The sequence below is a fragment of the Cebus imitator genome, unplaced genomic scaffold, assembly GCF_001604975.1.
Source record: "Cebus imitator isolate Cc_AM_T3 unplaced genomic scaffold, Cebus_imitator-1.0 Scaffold129, whole genome shotgun sequence".
NCBI lineage: Eukaryota > Metazoa > Chordata > Mammalia > Primates > Cebidae > Cebus > Cebus imitator.
The window spans coordinates 4,556,544-4,577,515 of record NW_016107444.1 but is presented as its reverse complement, the minus strand read 5'-3'; the positions used below and the strand labels follow the sequence as shown (position 1 = coordinate 4,577,515).

Genomic DNA, 20,972 nt, shown 5'->3' with positions numbered 1-20,972 from the left:
TCTGTTACATCCACTTGGTCCAGATCTGAGTTCAAGTCCTGGATATCCTTGTTAATTTTCTGTCTCATTGATCTGTCTAATATTGACAGTGGGATGTTAAAGTCTCCCACTATTATTGTGTGGAAGTCTAAGTCTCTTTGTAGGTCTCTAAGAACTTGCTTTATGAATCTGGGTGTTCCTATATTGGGTGCATATATATTTAGGATAGTTAGCTCTTCTTGTTGCATTGATCCCTTTACCATTATGTAATGGCTTTCTTTGTCTCTTTTGATCTTTGTTAGTTTAAAGTCTGTTTTACTGGAGACTAGGATTGCAACCCCTGCTATTTTTGCTTTCCATTTGCTTGGTAAATCTTCCTCCATCCCTTTATTTTGAGCCTATGTGTGTCTTTGCATGTGAGATGGGTCTCCTAAATACAGCACACAGATGGGTCTTGACTCTTTATCCAATTTGCCAGTCTGTGTCTTTTAATTGGGACATTTAACCCGTTTACATTTAGGGTTAATATTGTTATATGTGAATTTGATCCTGTCATTATGATGCTAGCTGGTTATTTTGCCCTTGAGTTGATGCAGTTTCTTCATAATGTCTATGATCGATACAATTTGGTATGTTTTTGCCATGGCTGGTACTGGTTGTTCTTTTCTAGGTTCAGTGCTTTCTTCAGGAACTCTGGTAAGGCAGGCCTTGTGGTGACAAAATCCTTCAGCATTTGCTTGTCTGGAAAGGATTTTATTTCTCCTTCTCTTACAAAGCTTTGTTTGGCTGGATATGAAATTCTGGGTTGAAAATTCTTTTCTTTAAGGATGTTGAATATTGGCCCCTAGTCTCTTCTGACTTGTAGGATTTCTGCCGAGAGATCTGCTTTTAGTCTGATGGGCTTCCCTTGTGGGTAACCTGACTTTTCTCCCTGGTTGCCCTTAACATTTTTTCCTTTATTTAAGCCTTGGTGAATCTGACGATTATGTGTCTTGGGGTTGCTCTTCTTGAGGAGTATCTTGTGGTGTTCTCTGTATTTTCTGAATTTGAATGTTGGCCTGCTTTGCCAGGTTGGGGAAGTTCTCCTGGATAATAATCTGAAGAGTGTCAACTTGGTTCCATTCTCCCCATCACTTTCGGGTACACCAATCAAAGGTAGTTTTGACCTTTACACATGGTCCCATATTTCTTGGAGGCGTTGTTCCTTCCTTTTTACTGTTTTTTTCTTTAATCTTATCTTCTCGCTTTATTTCATTGAGTTGATCTTCATTCTTTGATAACCTTTCTTTTGCTTGATTGATTTGGCTATTGATACTTGTGCATGCTTCATGACGTTCTCGTACTGTGTTTTTCAGCTCCATTAGATTTTTTATGTTCTTCGGTAAAGTGGTTATTCTAGTCAGCATTTTACCTAACCCTTTTTAAGGTTCTTAGCTTCCTTGCATTGGGTTAGAACATGCTCCTTTAGCTTGGAGGAGTTTGTTATTACCCCCTTCTGAAGCCTACATCTGTCAGTTAGTCAAACTCATTCTCTGTTCAGTTTTGTTCCCCTACTGGCTAGGAGTTGTGTTCCTTTGGAGGAGAAGAGGCATTCTTGTTTTTGAAATTTTCAGCCTTTTTGTGCTGGTTTCTCCCCATCTTCATGGATTTATCTGCCTTTGGTCTTTGATGTTGGTGACCTTTCAATGGGGTCTTAGAGTGGACATCCTTTTTGTTGATATTGATACTATTTGTTTCTGTTTGTTAGTTTTCCTTCTAACCATCAGGCCCCTCTGCTGCAGGTGTGCTGGAATTTGCTGGAGGTCTGCTGCAAACCCTGGTTGCCTGGGAATCACTGGTAGAGGCTGCAGAACAGCAAAGATTGCTGCCTGTTCCTTTCTCTGGAAGCTTTGTCCCAGAGGGGAGCTGGACAGACGCCAGCCAGAGCTCTCCTGTATGAGATGTCTGTTGGCCCCTACCGGGAGGTGTCTTCTAATCAGGATACATGGGTTTCAGGAACCCACTTGAAGTGGCAGTCTGTCCCTTATCAGAGCTCAAACACTGTGCTCTGGGAGATCAGCTGCTGCTTTGAGAGCTGTCAGGCAGGGATGTTCATATCTGCTGAAGCTGTGCCCACAGCCATCCCTTCCCCCAGGTGCTCTTTCTCTGAGAGACGGGGTTTTTATCTATAAGTCCTTGACTGGGGCTGCTGCCTTTTTTTACAGTGATGCCTGCCCAGAGAGGAGGAATCTAGACAGGCACTCTGGCTGCAACAGCCTTGCTGAGCTACAGTGGGCTCTGCCCAGCTCGAACTTCCCAGCGGCTTTGTTTATACTCTGTGGGTAAAACTGCCTACTCAAGCCTCAGCAATGGTGGACACCCTACCACCCACCAAGCCTGAGTGTCCCAGGTCTACCTCAGACTGCTGTCCTGGTAGCGAGAATTTCAAATCGGTGCATCTTAGCTTGCTGGGCTCCATGGCGGTGTGACCCCCCCCAAGCCAGACCACTTGGCTACCTGGCTTCAGCCCCCTTTCTAGAGGAGTGAATGGTTCTTTCTTGCTGGCAATTCAGGTGCCACTGGGGTATGGGAAAAAAACAAAACAAACAAAAAACCTCCTGCTACTAGCTTGGTGTCTGCCCAAACAGCCACCCAGTTTTGTACTTGAAACCCAGGGCCCTGGTGGTGTAGGCTCAGAGGGAATTTCCTGGTCTGCCAGTTGTGAAGACCGTGGGAAAAGTGCAGTGTCTGGGCCGGAATGTACCTTTCTCCCTGGTACAGTCTCTCACAGCTTTCCTTGGCTGGGGGAGAGAAACCCCTGACCCTTGCGCTTCCTGGGTGAGGCAACGCCCCATCCTGCTTTGGCTCGCCTTCCATGGGCTGCACCCACTGTCCAACCTGTCCCAGTGAGATGAACCAAGTACCCCCATTTGAAATGCAGAAATCATCCACCTGTGTCAATCTCACTTGGAGCTGCAGACCAGAGCTGTTCCTATTCTGCCATCTTGCCAGTACCTGTCTATTCTATTTTTATACCAGTACCATACTTTTTAAGTTACTATTGCTTTGTAGTATATTTTAAAATCAGGAAGTGTGGAGCCAGGCACGGTGGCTCACGCCTGTAATCCCAGCACTTTGGGAGGCTGAGGCAGGTGGATCACTAGGTCAAGAGATCGAAGCCATCCTGGCAAACATGGTGAAACCCTGTCACTAAAGATACTGTGGCTAGGCATGGTGGTGCACATCTGTAGTCCCAGCTACTTGGGAGGCTGAGACAGGAGAATTGCTTGAACCCAGGAGGTGGAGATTGCAGTGAGCCGAGATCACATCACTGCACTACAGCCTGGGTGACAGTGCGAGACTCCGTCTCAAAAAAGAAAAAAAGAAAAAGGAAGTGTGACATCTCTAGCTTTGTTCTTTTTGTTTAATATTGCCTTGGCCATTTAGGGGCTCCATATGAATTTATTTTGTGGTTCCATTTGAATTTTACAGTTGTTTTGACTATTTTTATGAAGAATGCCTTTGAAGTTTTATTAGGGATTGCTACATTGAATCTGTTGATTGTTTTAGGCAGAATGGATATTTTAACAATATCAATTCCTCCAATCCATGAACATGGGATATTTTTCTGTCTATTTGTGTTTTTGTTCATTTCTTTTCTTTTTCTTTTTAATTTTCTATAGTTTTCCAGGTACAGTTCTTTCACTATCTTAAATTTATTTCTGAGTATTTTTTACAACTATTGTAAATGACATTTTTTTAATTTCTTTTTTTAGAAAGTTTGTTGTTAGTATATAGAAACACCATTGCTTTTTTTGTGTTGATTTTTTTATCCTACAACTTACTTAGTTATGTTTTTTTTAAATAAATATCCCTGTATTCGGTTTTCTTTTCTTTCTTTTTTCTTTTTCTTTTCTTTTTTGAAACAGAATCTTACTCTGTTGCTCAGCCCGGAGTTCAGTGGCACAATCTTAACTCACTGCAACCTCCACCTACCTGGTTCAAGCCATCTTTTACCTTATCCTCCCATGTAGCTGGGATTGCAGGCACCACTGTCACACCCAGCAAATTTTTATATTTTTAGTAGAAACGGGCTTTCACTGTGTTGGACAGGCTGTTCTTGAACTCCTGACCTCAAATGATCTTCCCACCTTGGCCTCCCAAATTGTTGGGATTACAGTTGTGTGCCACTGTGCTTGGCCTGTATGTGTTTATTAGTTCTAGCAATTTTATGGTGGAATCTTTAGGGTTTTGCATATACAAGATTGTATTGTTGACAAACAGCAACAATTTCACTTCTTCCTTTTTTATTTGGATTTTTTTTTTTTTTTTTTTTTTTTTTTTTTTTTTTTTTATTTTGGTAAGGTCTTTCAATACTGTGTTCAATATAAGTGGGCAGTGGCGCGATCTTGGCTTTCTGCAACTTAGAGGAAAATGTTTTATTTTTTCATCGTTGAATATAATGCTAGCTGTGCTTATCATCTATGTCCTTTATTGTGTTTAAGTACATTGATTTGTTGAGCATTTTTAATCATGAAAAGATGTTGAATTTTGTCAAATTATTTTTTTAATTATTTTTTGTTATACTTTAAGTTCTGGGGTACATGTGCAAATTGTGCAAGATTGTTACATAGGTATAAACACGCCATGATGGTTTGCTGCATCCATCCCCTTGTCATCTACATTAGGTATTTCTCCTAATGTTATCCCTCCCTAAACCCCCCAACCCCGGCTATCCCTCCCTAAGCTCCCCCACCCCCCAACAGGCCCTGGTGCATGATGTTCCCCTCCCTGTGTTCGTGTGTTCTCATCATTCAGCAACCACTTATGACTAAGAATATGCGGTGTTTGGTTTTCTGTTCCTGTGTCAGTTTGCTGAGAATGATGGTTTCCAGCTTCATCCATGTCCCTGCGAAGGACATGAACTCATCCTTTTTTTGGCTACGTCGTATTCCATGGTGTATATGTGCCACATTTTCTTTATCCAGTCTATCACTGATGGGCATTTGGGTTGGTTCCAAGTCTTTGCTATTGTAAACTGTGCCACAATGAACATACGTGTACATGTGTCTTTATAATAGAATGATTTATAATCCTTTGGGTATATACCCAGTAATGGGATTGCTGGGTCAGATGATATTTCTAGTTCTAGATCCTGAGAAATTGCCACACTGCCCTCCACAATGGTTGAACTAATTTGCACTCCCACCAACAGTGTTAAATTGTTCCTATTTCTCCACATCCTCTTCAGCACCTGTTGTCTCCAGATTTTTTAATGATCGCCATTCTAATTGACATGAGATGGTGTCTCAATGTGGTTTTGATTTGCATTTCTCTGATGACCAGTGATGATGAGCATTTTTTCATATGTTTGTTGGCTGCATAAATGTTTTCTGGGTTGTAATTAAACTTAAGAGCTTCTGCACAACAAAGGAAACTATCATTAGAGTGAACCGGCAACCAACAGAATGGGAAAAAATTTTTGCAATCTACGCATCTGACAAAGGGCTAATATTCAGTCTGCAAAGAACTTAAACTTACAAAAAAAAACCAACCCCATCAAAAAGTAGGCAAAGGATGTAAAATTATTTCTATGCAACTGTTGATTATATAATTTTTTTCCTTCATTCTTATTTGATGTATATTGATTTGCATATATTGAACCATCCTTGCATGCCAGAGACAAATCTCATAGTGAATGATTCTTTTAATGTATTATTGAATTTAGTTTATTAGTATTGTATTGAGTATTTTTACATCTGTGTTTATCAAAGACATTTGCCTGTAAGTCTCTATTCTTGTGATATCCTTGTCTGGCTTTGGTATGAGGGTAATGCTGGGGTCATAAAAACAATTTGGAAGTATCATTTCCTCTTTTATTTTTTGGAAGAGTTTTTGAAGGATTTGTATTAGGTTTTCTTTAAAAGTCTGGTAGAGGCCAGGCGCGGTGTTTCAAGCCTGCAATCCCAGCACTTTGGGAGGCCGAGGCAGGTGGATCACGAGGTCAAGAGATCGAGACCATCCTGGTCAACATGGTGAAACCCCGTCTCTACAAAAAATACAAAAAATTAGCTGGGCATGGTGGTGCGTGCCTGTAATCCCAGCTACTCAGGAGGCTGAGGCAGGAGAATTGCCTGAACCCAGGAGGCGGAGGTTGCGGTGAGCCGAGATCGCGCCATTGCACTCCAGCCTGGGTAACATGCGTGAAACTCCGTCTCAAAACAAAACAAAACAAAACAAAACAAAAAAAAGTCTGGTAGATTTCAACACTGAAGCCATTAGGTCCTGGGCTTTTCATTGACAAAAGATTTTTCATTATTTATTTTATCTTCTTTTGATCCATTCAGATTTTTTTTTTTTAACAGTCTCACACTGTCACATAGACTGGAGTACAGTGGTGTGATCTCTGATCATTGCAATCTCTGCTTCCTGTGTTCAAGTGATTCTCTTGCTTCAGCCTCCACAGTAGCTGGTATTACAGGCATGTATCACCAGACCTGGTAAATTTTTATATTTTTATTAGAGATAGGATTTCATCATGTTGGCCAGGCTGGTCTAGAACTCCTGATCTCAGGTGATCTGCCTGCCTTCATTTCCCAAAGTGCTGGGATTACAGGCATGAACCACAGGCCCAAATTTTTTTTCTTCATGATTTAGTCTTAATAGGTTATATGTGTTTAGGAATACATTCTTTCTTCCAAGTTATTTAATTTTTTGGCATTTAATTGTTTATAGTAGTCTTTTATGATTCTTTATATTTCTGTTTAATGTCTTCTCTTTCATTTTTGATTTTATTGAGTCATCCCTTTTTTTGCTTAGTCTAGCTAAAGGTTTCTCGATTTTTTTTTTTTTTTTTTTTTTTAAACCCACAAGTTTTAGTTTACATACTATTGCTTTTCTAGTTTTGTTTCATTGTTTTCTGCTGACATTTTTGTGCTAAAATTGAGCTTAGCTTGTTCTTTTGTTTATTTTTTGAAACATAGTATTAAGTTTTTTGATTTGAGATCTTTCTTTCTTGATATAGGCACTTATTGCAATAAACTTTTTTTGTAGAACTGTTTTTGCTGTATCTCAAAAGTTTTAGTATTTTTTTATCTCCATTTTTATTTGTCTCAATTTTTATAAAATTTCCTGTTTAATTTATACATTGATTTATAAATCAATATATAATTTATATATTGATCTTATATCATTGATTGTTCAGGAATGTGAAAATAATTTATATCATTGATTGTTCAGGGATGTGTTGTTTTTCATGTATTTGTCAATTTTCCAAAATTACTCCTGTTGTTGATTTTTCAGTTTCTTACCTTTCTAGTTGGTAAAGGTACTTGCTATAATGTCAATCTTCTTAAATTTGTGAATACTGATAAAGACTTGTCAAGACTTTTTCTCACATGTAATCTGTCCTGAAGAATGTTCCATGTGTGCTTTAGAAGAATGTATAGTTTGTTATTGTTGAATGGAATGTTCTGCATATGTCTGTTAGTTCATTCTATAGTGTTGTTCAAGTCCCGTGTTTTCTTACTAATTTTCTGTCTGGATAATTTGTCCATTGCTGTAAGTTGGATAAGTCCCACACTGTTCTTGTATTGCAGTCTATCTCTCCCTTTAGATCTTTTAGTATTTGCTTTATATATTTAGGTACTCTGATGTTGGGCGCATGTATATTTACAGTTGTTATATTCTCTTGTTGAATTGACCCTTTTATTATTATATGACATTTTTCGTTGTTTCTTTCTGTAATTTTGGTTTAGAGTCTGTTTTGTTTTATATAAATGTAAGTATCTCTGCCCTCTTTTGGTTTCCCTTTGCATGGAATATCTTTTTCCACTTTCTTAGTTTGAGTTTGTATGTGTCCTTAAAAGTGAGATGAGTGTCTTATAGGCAGCTTATAGTTGGGTCTTGTCCTTTGGTTTTTGTTTTGTTTTTTGTTTGTTTGTTTGTTTAAATCATTCTGTTACTCTGTGTCTTTTTGTTGGAGAATTTAATTCACTTACATTCAAGGTAATTATTGATAGGCAAGGCCTTCTGTCATTTTATTAGTTGTTTTGTTTATTTCTTCCTTTCTTGCCTTCCTCTGCAGTTTGATGGTTTTCTATAGTTGCTTTCAATAGATGCTTTCAGTCTTTTCTATTTTTGTTTTGTGTGTCTATATCTATTTTTATTTTGTGATTACCATGAGGCTTACAAAGAACATCTTATAACAGTCTGTTTCAAGCCAATAACCTCTTAACTTTGTGTACAGCTTTACACTTTTATTGCCCCCATGTCATGTTTCTGATACTAGAATTTACATAATTTTATATTATGCATTTCTTAACAATTTATTTTAGATATAGTTATTATTAGTAGTTTTTTCCCTGGAACCCTCATACTAGGAGTAAAACTGCTTTATGTGCCACCATTAGAGTTCTAAAGTATCCTGAATATGGTTTTGTATTACATATACCATTGAGTTTTGTGATTTTTATGTGTTTTATGTTATTAATTAGTGGTTTTTTGTTCTAACTTAACTCTCTGTAGCCAGTCAGGTAAGGCAGACCTAGTTGTGATGAATACCTTTAGCATTTGTTTGTCTGGGAAGTTTTTCTCTTTTATTTTGGAAAGGCAGCTTTGTTGGGTAAAGTATTCTTGTTTGACAGCATTTTTTCCTTCAGCACTTCGAATAAATCATACCCCTCTCTCCTGCCTTGCAGAAATTCTGTTAAGAAATCTGCTGAGGGTTGTATTGGAACTCCCTTGGATGTAATGTTAATTGTTGCTCTCCACATTTTTTCTTCATCTTTGAGTTTTCATAATTTGATGATGTGTCCTGGTAAACTCTTCTTTAGGTTTCCTTTGATTGGAGACCTCTGTGCTTCCTTTACCTGAAGGTTGGCATCTACCCCTAAATTTAAAAAAGTTTTCAGCCATTATTTTCTTTAAAAGTGCTTTCCGGATTTTTTTCTCTTTTATTCCTTCTTGAATTCCCCTTATGCATAGATTAGGTCTCTTAATGATATTCCATACTCCCTGCAGGCTTTATTCACTCTTATGTAATTATTTGCAGTTCTGATTGGATAATTTCAGATGTTTTATCTTTGAGTTAACTGATTAATCAGTTTGAGGGAGCCTGATGTTGAAGCTTTTCATTCACACTTTTCAGTTTAGTATTGTCTCTAGTATTTCTGTTTATAAAATTTGACCCTTTAGGGTCTATCGTTGGAGCTTTGTTATTTTCTTTTGGGGATATTATGATTTCCTGATTCTTTGTTATTCTTGTTCTTGCATTGGTATTTGTGCAGTTGAGGAGATAGCCATGTTTTTAGGTTTTTAAGGTGTTTTGTTTGTTTGGCAGGGATAGACCCTTACTATTTCATTTAGCTTTTATTGTAGATAGGCCAACTTTAATGGCCATGGGCAGGCAGGGTTTGTTTTGGGCTCTCTAGGTGGCTGGGCCATTGCCTTTGCTTTCAATTTCGATGAGGCAGTTGGCTGAGCTTTTCTATCCAGTGAGAACAGCTGGTTGATCTCTGGCAATACAGTGGCCCGTGATTGGACTGGGTTGTGGGGGTATATTCTCTGGGTAGTTTTACTATTTGAGTTCAGCAGTTGAACAGGGTTGCAGGAAAGGTTGTGATCAGGATGCTGTTTGGAATGGATGGGAGCAGCTGCTGTGTTCATTAGAAATGCACAGTTGAGTTTTGTCTCTCTGTCCAGGCAGGCTCTTTAGGTGAGCCTTGAAGCTGGACTGAGTGCTGTTTAAACTCAGATAGAGCCCCTGCTCTTTGTAGATTTGCTGTGATGATTGCCTTTCTCCCTGGATGCAAGGCTTTGTGGTAAGGCGTGATGCTGGTCCTGGAGGCTGGCTGTGTAGGGATTTAAGCTAGGTAGAACTTTGGATCACTTCTGGAATGACTGGCTCAGCTTTTCAAGTTGGATGGACTATTAACTGATTGGGCGCTGCTGCTGACAGGTACACAAAGCTAACACTGTATCTATGTCCTGTTTGCTTTGGACTCCACCTCTTTTGTTTCTGCCTAATCCCAGTTGGTCTAGTGGTACCATTTTCTCCTGTGTTCCCTGTGAGGTAAGATAGGAGTGGGCGTTCTGGAAAGTGTCACAGAATGCTAGGGAAGATGGTTGTCCACCTCTGGTTTTCTTTTTCCTCCGTAGAAACCCCAGTCCCTGGAGAATCCTCTCTCTGTGGCACTATGCCAACCTTGGGGAGGAGGAAGGGTGGCATAGCCAAAATAATGTGGAAAAGTTCCATAAACCACACAGCTGACCTCAGTTCTGGAGGATTTTACCAAAGTGTTCATATCTGTGGATAGTTGTTGATAGAACTTTCTGTGGAGTATGGTGAAGCCTAAGACGACCTATTCTTCCATTTTGAAGATATCCAACTAGGCATTCCTGACACCCATTTTCTTTTTAATTCTAGTTATTCCTTGATATCCATTACTTCATATTGTCATGATTCCTACTCTATTATATTAGCACTTTTGCCTTTATTTCTTCTGTAAATCCTTTCCCCTGTCTGGGACTTATTCAACCCCAAGTCTTTGACTCCGTTTCTCTCTAAAGCTGACTGTCCTTTGGGAGATTTTCTGTTCTCTCAGATCATATTTGCTTCTTTTCTCCCATTTTTTTTTTCTTTTTTTTGTCTTCCAGTTTTAACTGTTGTCAGGGCTTAATCTCATTGGACATTAGCTGTTTGGATGCCCCTTTGTTACATCAAATTCAGTGTATCTTAAAAGTTAACCTAAAATTACCTGGAAACTCACTCCCCATTTCTTTCAGTGAGAATATAGTGCCAGGAACAGAGCAAATGCTCAGTAAATTCTGTTAACAGCACACACTGTTTCATTTATCTCCCTCAAGCGTTCTTCTAGTTTGTCTCAACCTGTTTTTTCTTAGCTCTGCATTTTCTAACTTAAGTATATTTTATATTCAGTAAAAGGTACAAATCTTATATTTGTTTTGAAAAATGCATGTGCTGCTGTAACTAACACCCCATCAAAGTATAGACCATTTCTGTCACCCTAGAAAATTCCATCTTCCCCTCTCCTAGAAATAACTTCTGATCCCAATCAGTAGAGACAAGTTCTCTTTAATACCTTAAATAAATGTGTTCAGGCAACTTACTTTGTAGAATTCTTTAATTTTTGGAATTTATCTCTCAGCATTTTTTTTTATTTTTGAGATTCATCTATGTTTTTGTAAAGTTCAGTGTTTGAGGTTTTTAGCTGCTGAGTAATATTCCATTGTATGACTGTATCTCAATTTGTTTAGTCTCCTGTTGTTGGATATCTGGGCTGTTTCTAATTTGGGGCTTTTTTTTTTTAATGTGTGTGACGGAGTTACAGCCTGTTACCCAGGCTGGAATGCAGTGGCAGAATCTTGGCCATAACCTCTGACTTCTGGGTTCAAGCAATTCTCCTGCCTCAGCCTCTTGAGTAGCTAGGATTACAGGTGTGTGCCACCATGCCCAGCTAATTTTTTCCTTTTTACTAGAGATGGGTTTCACCATGTTGGCCAGGCCGGTTTTGAACTCCTGGCCTCAAGTGATCAGCCCACCTTGGCTTCCCAAAGTGCTGGAATTACAGTTGTGAACCACCACACCCGGCCATAGTTTGGGGCTATTTTGAATAAGGCTCTAATGAATCTTTACTTGGATAAATACTTTGGAGTAGGATTTCTGGATAATATGGTAAATGTATATTTAAATTTATTAAAAATAAAAATACCAACTGTTTTTTATCAGTAATATATGTGAGTCTGGTTGCTGTGCATCATTGCTAATGTTTGGTGTTTGTTTTTTAGATGATGATTATTTATATGTATGTGTGGTGATATCCCATTGTGATTTTAATGTGCATTTCCCTGATGGTAGTGATCTGAACACTTTTCATATACTTATTGACCGTTACATCTTTTGTGAACTGGCTCTTCACATATATTACCCATTTTTTAAAAATTTGATTTTTTTTAACGAGTTGTGGGAATTGTTTGTATATTCTGGATATAGGTTTTTGGACACACACATATATATACACATACAGAAAGAAAGAGAGTGTGTTTCCACCTAGGCTTTGGCTTTCTTACTTATTTCTTATTAGTTTCTTTTGAATTGCAAAAGCTTTAATTTTTAATGAAGTCTCACCAATTTTTTTAAAGACCAGATGTTTTGGGATCTTAAGAAATCTTGCCTTCCTCCTAGTTGCAAAGATCTTCTCTTACATTTTCTCCTAGAACCTGTATAGTTTTAGCTTGTATGTTTAGATCTGTCATTCATCTGAAATTGGGTTTTGTGTATTGTGTGAGGTGGTCAAGGATCTCTCTTTTTCCCCCCTTTGGATACTTAGCTTTTCCTCATCCTTTTGTTGAAAAGGATTTATTTTTTCTGAAGAGTTTCTTGTTGAAATTCACTTGACCATATAATTGCGGGTCTGTTTCTGCACTCTGGCATTAGAAATATCTGCCCAAACTCATTTTTCTTAAAGAGATAGATCTCCATTTACTGAATCAGTGACTCAGTAGCAGTGAACATCCCGAGTGCTCAGACCATGGTCTCTAAGTACAAATTCTCATTGAGCCAAACCAGGCTTCCTGGAGAAGTTTAATGTCCAGTCAGAGACAGGAATTCTGTAATATGAACTCAAGTCACATTGCTATAGCAGAAACAAGGATACTTTCAAGGGACTCTTAGTGGCCAAAAATAGGACATTTTGAGCATACACATGAATAATAATTGAAATCAATTGGAACCCATAATACATATTATTTAAAAATCCATTATGTTCACAATGATGCTACAAAATGAATGCTCTAGTGACCTTGGTAGTATCTGTCTCCCTCTACCTTACCCACTTCCCACCTTGCTGATCTGTGGTAGTTGCTAACACTCCAGAATCGTTGTTCTGAAAACCGGTAAATGACAAGAAATAATACACATTTATCTTGCTTTTCCTTTTCAAAATAACAACCCTTGAGTCCATGGATCAATTTTAACTTCGCTAAGACAAATGGTGTATCTTTCCAGACAAGATGCAACAGGAAATCCAAAGAATCCATCCACAGGTATTCTTACCAAAGGAATCGAACCTGAATTGAATCAAGTCTCTAGGTGCAATTACCAATTTATAGGACATGTAGGGTTATAGGAACAATTCCATGAGAAAATCTACAAGAAAACTGTTCTAATGTATCCAACAAATACATGGGATAAAAAATGTCAGTAGAGGAAGGACTGTTAGAAATTACAGGAGACTTAAGGTCCATGTCCAAGTGGAATTTATGGAGCTGGTTTGCATCCTGATCTAGACAAACTCATCGTTTAAAAAAGGTGTAGTTTTGAGACAGTTGAGGAATATATTAGAAATACATTAATTTTTAAAGTGGCAATTTTATTTAAAAAGTATCTGTTATACAGAAGTATTTACAGGAGAGATCAGATGTTGTCTGGTATTCACTTTAAAATGCTTCAAGACAGATAAAATAGTCAAAATGTTGATATAGTTGAAAGGGGTAAAAGGTTCATTTCACTGAACTGTCTCATGACTTTCCTTGTTTTAATAAAAACATTTAAACATCAAAAACATGCATTTTGACCCTGAAGTGAAAGTTCTGGCTATGAAGAACACCAAAAATATGGCTGAGATGAGCTTCCTATAAATCATATGAATGGGCTTTGCTGGCATTATCACTGCTGTGGAGAAATATTTTTATCTCATACTTCATTTCTAGTCTTATCTGAGAACCTTCCCTCGGGAGCTGCTGACTTCAGTGTGTGAAGCCAGAGCTGGGCATTTGTTGCCTGTTTTTACACAACAGACTGGAATTGATTCATTCATTCTTTGTACTCCTTCCTTGAAGACTGAAGGAAGATCAAGGAGAGCATTGACACCCAGCAGCTGTTTACCCTGAAGTAAGCAGTATGTAGATGAGATGGGTGCTCTGGGGCCCACCTCTGCTTCATAAAGAACCGTGTCCTTCTCTGCTGCTCACAGAGCTGGACTCCACCAGTACTCACCCCCTTTGCCTTTGACCATCTGTGTGACATGTCACAAAGTCATCAGGAACCCCAGATGAAAAACCTGTTCTCTTGCAGCACATGTTTAGCAGATACTGTGTTTTCAAGCCCTTCTGCACTATCCACGGCTCACAGATGCCGAGTGCTGATTCCTGGCCTGTGTGGGTGATGCACGGTAACTCTGAGGAGTGCCCGGTGGCGCAGTGCACATGCTGTAATAATTGCTTTGCTGCGCTATGTGCCATTGATGATGTGGGTTATCAGACCTTGTCATTTGATAAGGAAGTTTTGGCAGTAATTCATTGTACTTTCAAGTGTGTTTATTTTCAGCCTTGAAATTCAATTTTGTTTTTGTTTTTATGGACATCTTAGCAGCTGTGTGAGATTTATACCTTTTTTTGCCACAGGGGGTATAACTTGGAATGATGTGTCTATGTTTTTGGTGTGTCTCTGCCTTTAGTGACGAAATTAGTTCACTTTTGTAGTCTGACAATAATTTGATGAGAATTTTGCAGTTGTCAGGAAGACTGGGTTGTCCTGGTGGAAGTGACAGGGTGCACTGTGTGGAGCAGATCCTGAAACCCACGTGCCTGTGCGCAGCTGAGCTTCCATTCAGCTGCTGATCTGGACTAGGAACAGGCAGATTTCAGATCCAATAAAATGCAGCTTTTAATACACATCAGACACATCAGACTTCTCACCATGCTTTTCCCCATCTGCTCGTATGAAATATTTATCTTTGAAAATTCACTTTTTTTTGAGGGACATTTGAATTTATGATGCTCTGCTGGTGCCAAAGTTCTCATTCATCATTTAGGTTTATAGCATTATTTCATATTGTAATTTCACTTTTGTTGTATTTCATGTTTGTGAATTCAGAGGGTAACACCATACAATAGCATAAAAATGTCAATTTAAATTTAAACAATAACACCCCCAAAATGTGAAAATGTATTTGTCGTAACAGACTATGTCAAACTAAACATTGGTGAAGACCAGCCACACTGTTAATACAAGGTTTGCAGAGACACAGGAATGGCACCTCGTAATTTCTGAATTTCAAATTTCTTAAAATGATAATGAATCTTAATTTTTGAGCTGCATTGCTGAAACCACCCAGCTGCTAGTAGACCCACCGATAGGCCAGGCCCCTGGGTCCACTGTGGTCCTTGGTCATGCACTGAGCACTGCCTTCAAACGAGAATCTGGGGACCGTCGTTGTCAGTCCTCAGACCCTGTGAAGCCTGCCCATGCAAGACGGTGTTTCTCAAGCTGTGGTTTGGAACCTCGGCATCAAAATCACGTGGGAGAACTTCTTTTTCAAGTGTTTTCTTCAGCCCCGTCCCCGACTCCTTAGCAGACTCCTTGGGGGTGAGGCCTGGAAACCTGTATTTTAAACAGCTTTCCTCAGTGAGTCTGGCACAGGTGAAGCACTGCTTAGGGTTTATGCAGCACAGAGCCAGAGTGCCTCTCTGTTTGGCTCACAGGACACATTTCTGTACTTTGTGATTTTTTTTTCTTTTCCTTTTTTACCCTCAGGACTCGTCAGTCACATCTGTAACCTGCTCACTGAAACTGCCACATTGTGCTTAGATGTGAACAGTAAAAACAAGGACGAGATGGCAGCGGCACTGCTGTCCTCCCTGCTGGAGATTCTGCACAGCATGCTGACCTATACCTCCGGGATTGTGCGCTTGGCTTTGCAGGTAGAGGATCTGTTTTCCTGGGTCTGGAGCAGCCCTATGCCGTGCCATGCTTCCCTTTCGTTCTATTCTTTATCTTCTTTTAATGTCTTTTTACTTATTTAAAAGAACGCATCCCTCTGTGGAGAGTGTCTACCAAATAGTCGTCTTTGGGTGACCAATGACAAGAACAGAGAATTTGGTAGGAATCTTCAGGGAAAGAAGGGGAGGCCGCCAAGCAAAGACAGCGAGCATTAGGTGGGAAAGCACTCCTGACCAAAGAGAGCATTTCCCTCAGGCACATCCTAGGTTAGCCAAGTGGTGTGCAGGCTTTCACGTCCCGACATGGCTCTCCAGTTCCCCTTCTGCAGGGCAGGTCAGCTTTCTAGGAATAACGGATTGGGGGTTTATGTACATACGGGTGTGTGTGTATTTGTAGGGACATATACATACTGACATAACATAAGCTCACTTGCTTTCCCTGATGACTGAGATCATGGAGTTGGGAGATGGTTCTGAGGAACAGAGGTGTATTCCATGGCTATGGAAAAAGCCAATCAACCACAAACTATAATCTGTGTTTACTTAGCACCATGCTCTACGGCAGGAAGGAGGTGTGGTTTTATAGAGTACCTTCCTATTCCTGTTTCATTTAATGTTCTGTCTAACCAATTGAGTCAGCTGATATTTAGATCAAGTGAAAGTGACGGGGCCAATGTGAATTTACTGTTATATTTAAAATCCCAATACAATTTGCAAGAGATGTATATCAAATAGCAGCATCCTAGCTTGGATACATGCAGAAGCTAAAGTTGAAACCAAATTGTTTTGATACTTTGCCAAAGTCACTGTGGCAGAACCAAGAATCAATCCCCAGACCCTTGGATAGCCTCTGTTATTCATCATTACGACGAATGACATCTTGTATCCACAGCGAAGCTGCTCAAGTATTGAGCTTGTCTCATATGATTTAATAAGCAATTCCAAGATCCCCTCAACAAATATTGTTAGTTACTAAGTATTTAACCCAAACTGTAAAGCCAGTAGATTAATTAAAAAGCCATAGTCTTTGAATTACCTAGCGGCTTTTATTTGCTTATTTATAATAATTCCAAATTAATAGTTAAAGCATTGTGAAGTACTTAAATCATCCCAAATGGCATATTTCTCCCTTCCCATCTCTTCTGGTAAACTTCTCTTCCGAGAACACTGTTTCTTATTTCAGCTTCCATAGTCGTAGATTCTGTAATTCTTTGAGACATAGTTGATAGTTATTCTCGTGGGATGCCTGATGATTATCTGTAAAAGACTGTCTTGTAAATTGTAGACCAGGAAAAAAAAAAAAAAAAAAAGGATCAGAAGTTAAAAATCTTCAGAACAATAGAAATTCTTTTTTTGACTACAAGAGATTAGGTAGATATTCAGGGATGTTTTAAAAGCAAACCTCTTAATACAAAATATTTTTGAATTTTCTGTTTCCAGCTTTCTAGTTTCCTGGTGGACCGCTCTTTTTGTTTTCATACCACTGTACATTTTGCTGCTGTCATCTCTCTAAATCGTCCCTTATAATGTCTGCTGTGTATTGCTTTCGGCCTTGACCACCGACTTTGATCTCTGTGACACCAGGTGTCAATATGAAGGAGGAGGAGTCCTTGAGGCTGAATTCGTTGAAGGAGTTGGGAAAAGAAATGGAATGTGAATCAAAGACATACCTGCCGTGAAACACAGAGCCATAAGTACTTCCCCAAACTCTCACTCACCCCTTCCATTTATTGACATCCTTCTCACACCAGGGATTCTTCTGCACTTAAAACCTATATCTACTTCTGGTAGCAGCTTCTTTCAGCAGAATTGAGAGTCCAGTGTCTAAAATTATAATGATGCTTAGAATTACAAAGCAGTTTTCCAGGGAGGAGAGGGGTGCGATGTGGGGAGCGGAGGCAGGCACGTATCAGTCTCCATCAGAAGTTCAGTCCCTACCCACTACCTTCCTATGATTTAGAACTGGTCCCTGCTCACCCCTGAATGTTATGTGTGATAGACATGGAGGCAGAGACGAAGTGCCCGAGACTCGCTGGTGTGATGGGGACACGTGGGCCATGCAGGCTGGAATGCCTTAGGTTCAAAGCCCAGACACACCACTATACCACTCCCCACCCTGTATGACCTCGGGCAGGTCACTGCACCTGAGTGTCAGTTTCCTCATCTGCAAAGTAGGTGTGATCACTACTCTGTAGGGTGGCTGTGGGACCTCAATGGGAGAATAAAATAGATGTAATTATATGTAAATATAAAGTGGTGTACATACACCTGGCCCAGTGAAGGTGGCCAAGAAGTGTTTTCTGTATCATGAACGTAACAAGAAGAAAGGTGCTTCCTTTCTTGTTTACAGGGGGCCTCCTGTGGGTCCTGAATGTCTCATTTCTATGTCCTGGTGCATGGAGAAGCCCTCTGTTCATATTTACTGACTGACTCCTAGCAGGCTCGTGAGCTACTTTGCACTTAGGAGCCTGGCATAGGCTCCTGGAATTTCAGCAGGAATCAAGAGAGAAAGGGTGTTTGTTCTCAGGAAGCTTGCAGTTTAACAGGGAAGACTGTCAACTACAAGTAACGAAGCAGGTCTTCATCTTATCGCATGTGTGAAAATGCAGCAATTGAAAGCCGTTTGATGCTGTGGAATGAATAATGGGACAGGGGACCGAACCCAGTGTTGAGATTACGGAGGGCTTTTCTAGGGAAGACAGACCTTTATTATTCTAATTCAGGTCACCTGACTTTCCCATCTGGACCTTGTTTATCCTTCCGGGGGTGGTGTGGGGAAGCTGGTTACATCACCTGCCTCGTAGTAGGGCCATTAGCTGCTGTCAGTTTGCAGATGTGTCCGTGTTGTTGAAAGGCTGTAAGGAGGCTGCTGGGGCTCTCTTCGTCTCACACACACACAAAGGCTGTCCGTGGTGGGGGGCTGTCTGTTTTTAGCATGTCTTATAATTATCCAACTCGATTCCTTCATGGCCTTCCCCTTGTTGGCCTTCACCGTGAACCACCCTCTGTCTGGTTGTTGAAAGTGGATGGGATTTCTCTGTCACAGCCCGTCGTCCTCACAGTTTCTCCCTTCCTTTGAAAACCTTCAGTGGCACCACATTATCTAGAACGCTCTGACTCCTTGCCAAGACATTCGAGGCTTTCTGCAGTCCAGCCCCAGGGTACCTCCCAGCTCAGCTGCCGGACCTCCGTGCTCCCATGCTCCAACCAGACAGTTGCACTGCCATCTTGTAAACGGATGCTGTGCTTGCACTCCTGTGCCTTCCCTCGTGAAATTGCCACGTGTGAAATACCTGCACTCCGTGACTTCTAGTAGACCCACCATCCAGGCGATAAAGTCAGTTGTGACACCATCCTTCCCTCCTTCACCCAAACTGCATTTCCACCTCTGCTATAGCAGTTTTCACATTCTGCCGTAGCACAGTTACGTGGAGCTTGTCATCCTTTTCGTTGAACCGTGAGATCCTAGAGAGTGGGAACTGAATCATGTTCATCTTAGCATTGCGGACGTGTAACGTGATGGTGTCTGGAGGCACAGGGAGTGCTGGATTGAATTGCCCCGAGCCTCACCATTGACAGTTATGCTCCGGTGTGTGCCAAGACCTGCTGGAGACATAAGGCAGGAACTGGGCTGGGCCTGGTGGCTCTTGCTTGGCAATTCCAGCACTTTGGGAGGCCCAGGTGGGCAGATCATCTGAGGTCAGGGGTTCAAGATCAGCCTGGCCAACATGGTGAAACCTTGTCTCTACTAAAAATAAAAAAATTATAAAAATAATTAGCCGGGTGTCGTGGTACATGCCTGTAGTCCTGGCTGCCAGCCTTGGGGGTCTGAGGTAGGAGAATCACTTGAACCTGGGAGGCAGAGGTTGCAGTGAGCCAAGATCATGCCACTGCACTCCAGCCTAAGTGACAGAGTGAGACTCCATCTCAAAAAATAAAAATAAAGTCTGGGCCTGGTGGCTGACACTTGTAATCCCAGCACTTTAGGAGGCTGAGGCACGCAGATCACAAGGTCTGGAATTTGAGACCAGCCTGGCCAACATGGTGAAACCCTGTCTCTACTAAAAATACAAAAAATTAGCAATGTGTGGTGGTGGGTACCTGTAATTCCAGTTACTCAGGAGGCTGAGGCAGGAGAATTGCTTGAACCCAGGAGGCAGAGGTTGCAATGAGCTGAGATCGTGCCATTGCACTCCAGCCTGGACAACAGGGTGAGACTCCATCTCCAAATAAGTAAATAAATAAGACAGGAACTACTTGAGAAATTAACATCTCTTGTTCTTTACAGATGCCTTACCTCTGTGTTTATTTAGAAGACCTCTGTTGATTGCCTACTTCTGTGCACTAGATTCGTGTAGCAATGTTAGAAGTAAGAGAATGGTATTATACCTGAGCCACCACACCCAGCCGAGTTCCTGTCTTATACCCCCAGCAGGTTTTAGCACACACCGGAGCATAACCATCGGCGGTGTGGCTCGGATCGATTCAACACTCACTGTGCCCCAAACACCGTCACGGTGCGTGTCCGCAATGCAGAGATGAATATGATTCAGTCTCCACTCTCTAGGATCTCATGGTTTAACTAAAAGGATAACAGGTTCCAAAGGAATGCCTGCTTCTTTAGTTTCATATGTTTGCGGCTATTAAATGTATATTTCTACGTGAAGCTCTTCAGTGAAATGAACACTTGTATACCTAGCAGCTTGCGCAGTATGACCGCTAGAATGCCCCGTAGACCAAAGCTGAACTCACGATCCGCCTCCCAAATCCATCTCCCTGCCAGCAAGCCAGAAACCTGGGAGGCATTCTTGAAATTCCCCTCATTTTGCTGCCCCACATCTAATCTGTCACCGAATCATGTAGATTTACTATAAATATCAAACCCATCAGGGTGCTTCTCTCAACCCTGCTGCTGCCACCCTAGCCCAGCCTGGCACCGTCTCACCTGGGCTGTAATAGACAGCAGAGGGCTTGCTGGGAGTGGGGTGAGTTCACACAGCAGTGACAGAGGGGAGTGCGCTCTGGAAAGGTCTCAGTGGGACCAGAGGCCAGGGCGGAGGACCTGGATGGAGCAGACAGTCATGGCATCACGCCGGGGACACGGGCCCTGTGCACGATGCCCACAGGGGGCTGCATGTCCAGGAGTCAGTAGCTGACATGAGGGAGTGTGATGCTGGAGAACTGGAGTGAGGCGGAGAGGCGAGGCAGCCTGGGCATCTGCGTTGATTCTGGGGGCTTCGGTGCTCGGCGGGCAGCCTGGGCATCTGCGTTGA

At 40.9% G+C, this 20,972-nt stretch overlaps 1 protein-coding gene and 1 long non-coding RNA gene across 9 annotated transcripts in view; one reads left to right on the top strand and one right to left on the bottom strand.

Moving 5' to 3' along the window:
- The window catches only part of ULK4 (unc-51 like kinase 4), a 620,462-nt gene that overhangs the window by 408,190 nt on the left and 191,300 nt on the right, over nt 1-20,972 (top strand). For 7 of the 8 annotated variants that reach the window (XR_005202208.1, XM_037742907.1, XM_037742908.1 and 4 more), the window contains one exon: nt 15,515-15,681. The exons of the other annotated variant lie outside the window; for it this stretch is intronic. Coding sequence is in view for 6 of the 7 variants with exons in the window: in XM_037742907.1 (XP_037598835.1) it covers nt 15,515-15,681 (167 nt within the window). In the remaining variant the exon portion in view is untranslated. The remainder of the gene's footprint in view (nt 1-15,514; nt 15,682-20,972) is intronic. 8 annotated transcript variants of the gene reach the window in all.
- The window catches only part of LOC108312811, a 420,933-nt gene that overhangs the window by 258,541 nt on the left and 141,420 nt on the right, over nt 1-20,972 (bottom strand). The window lies entirely within an intron of this gene.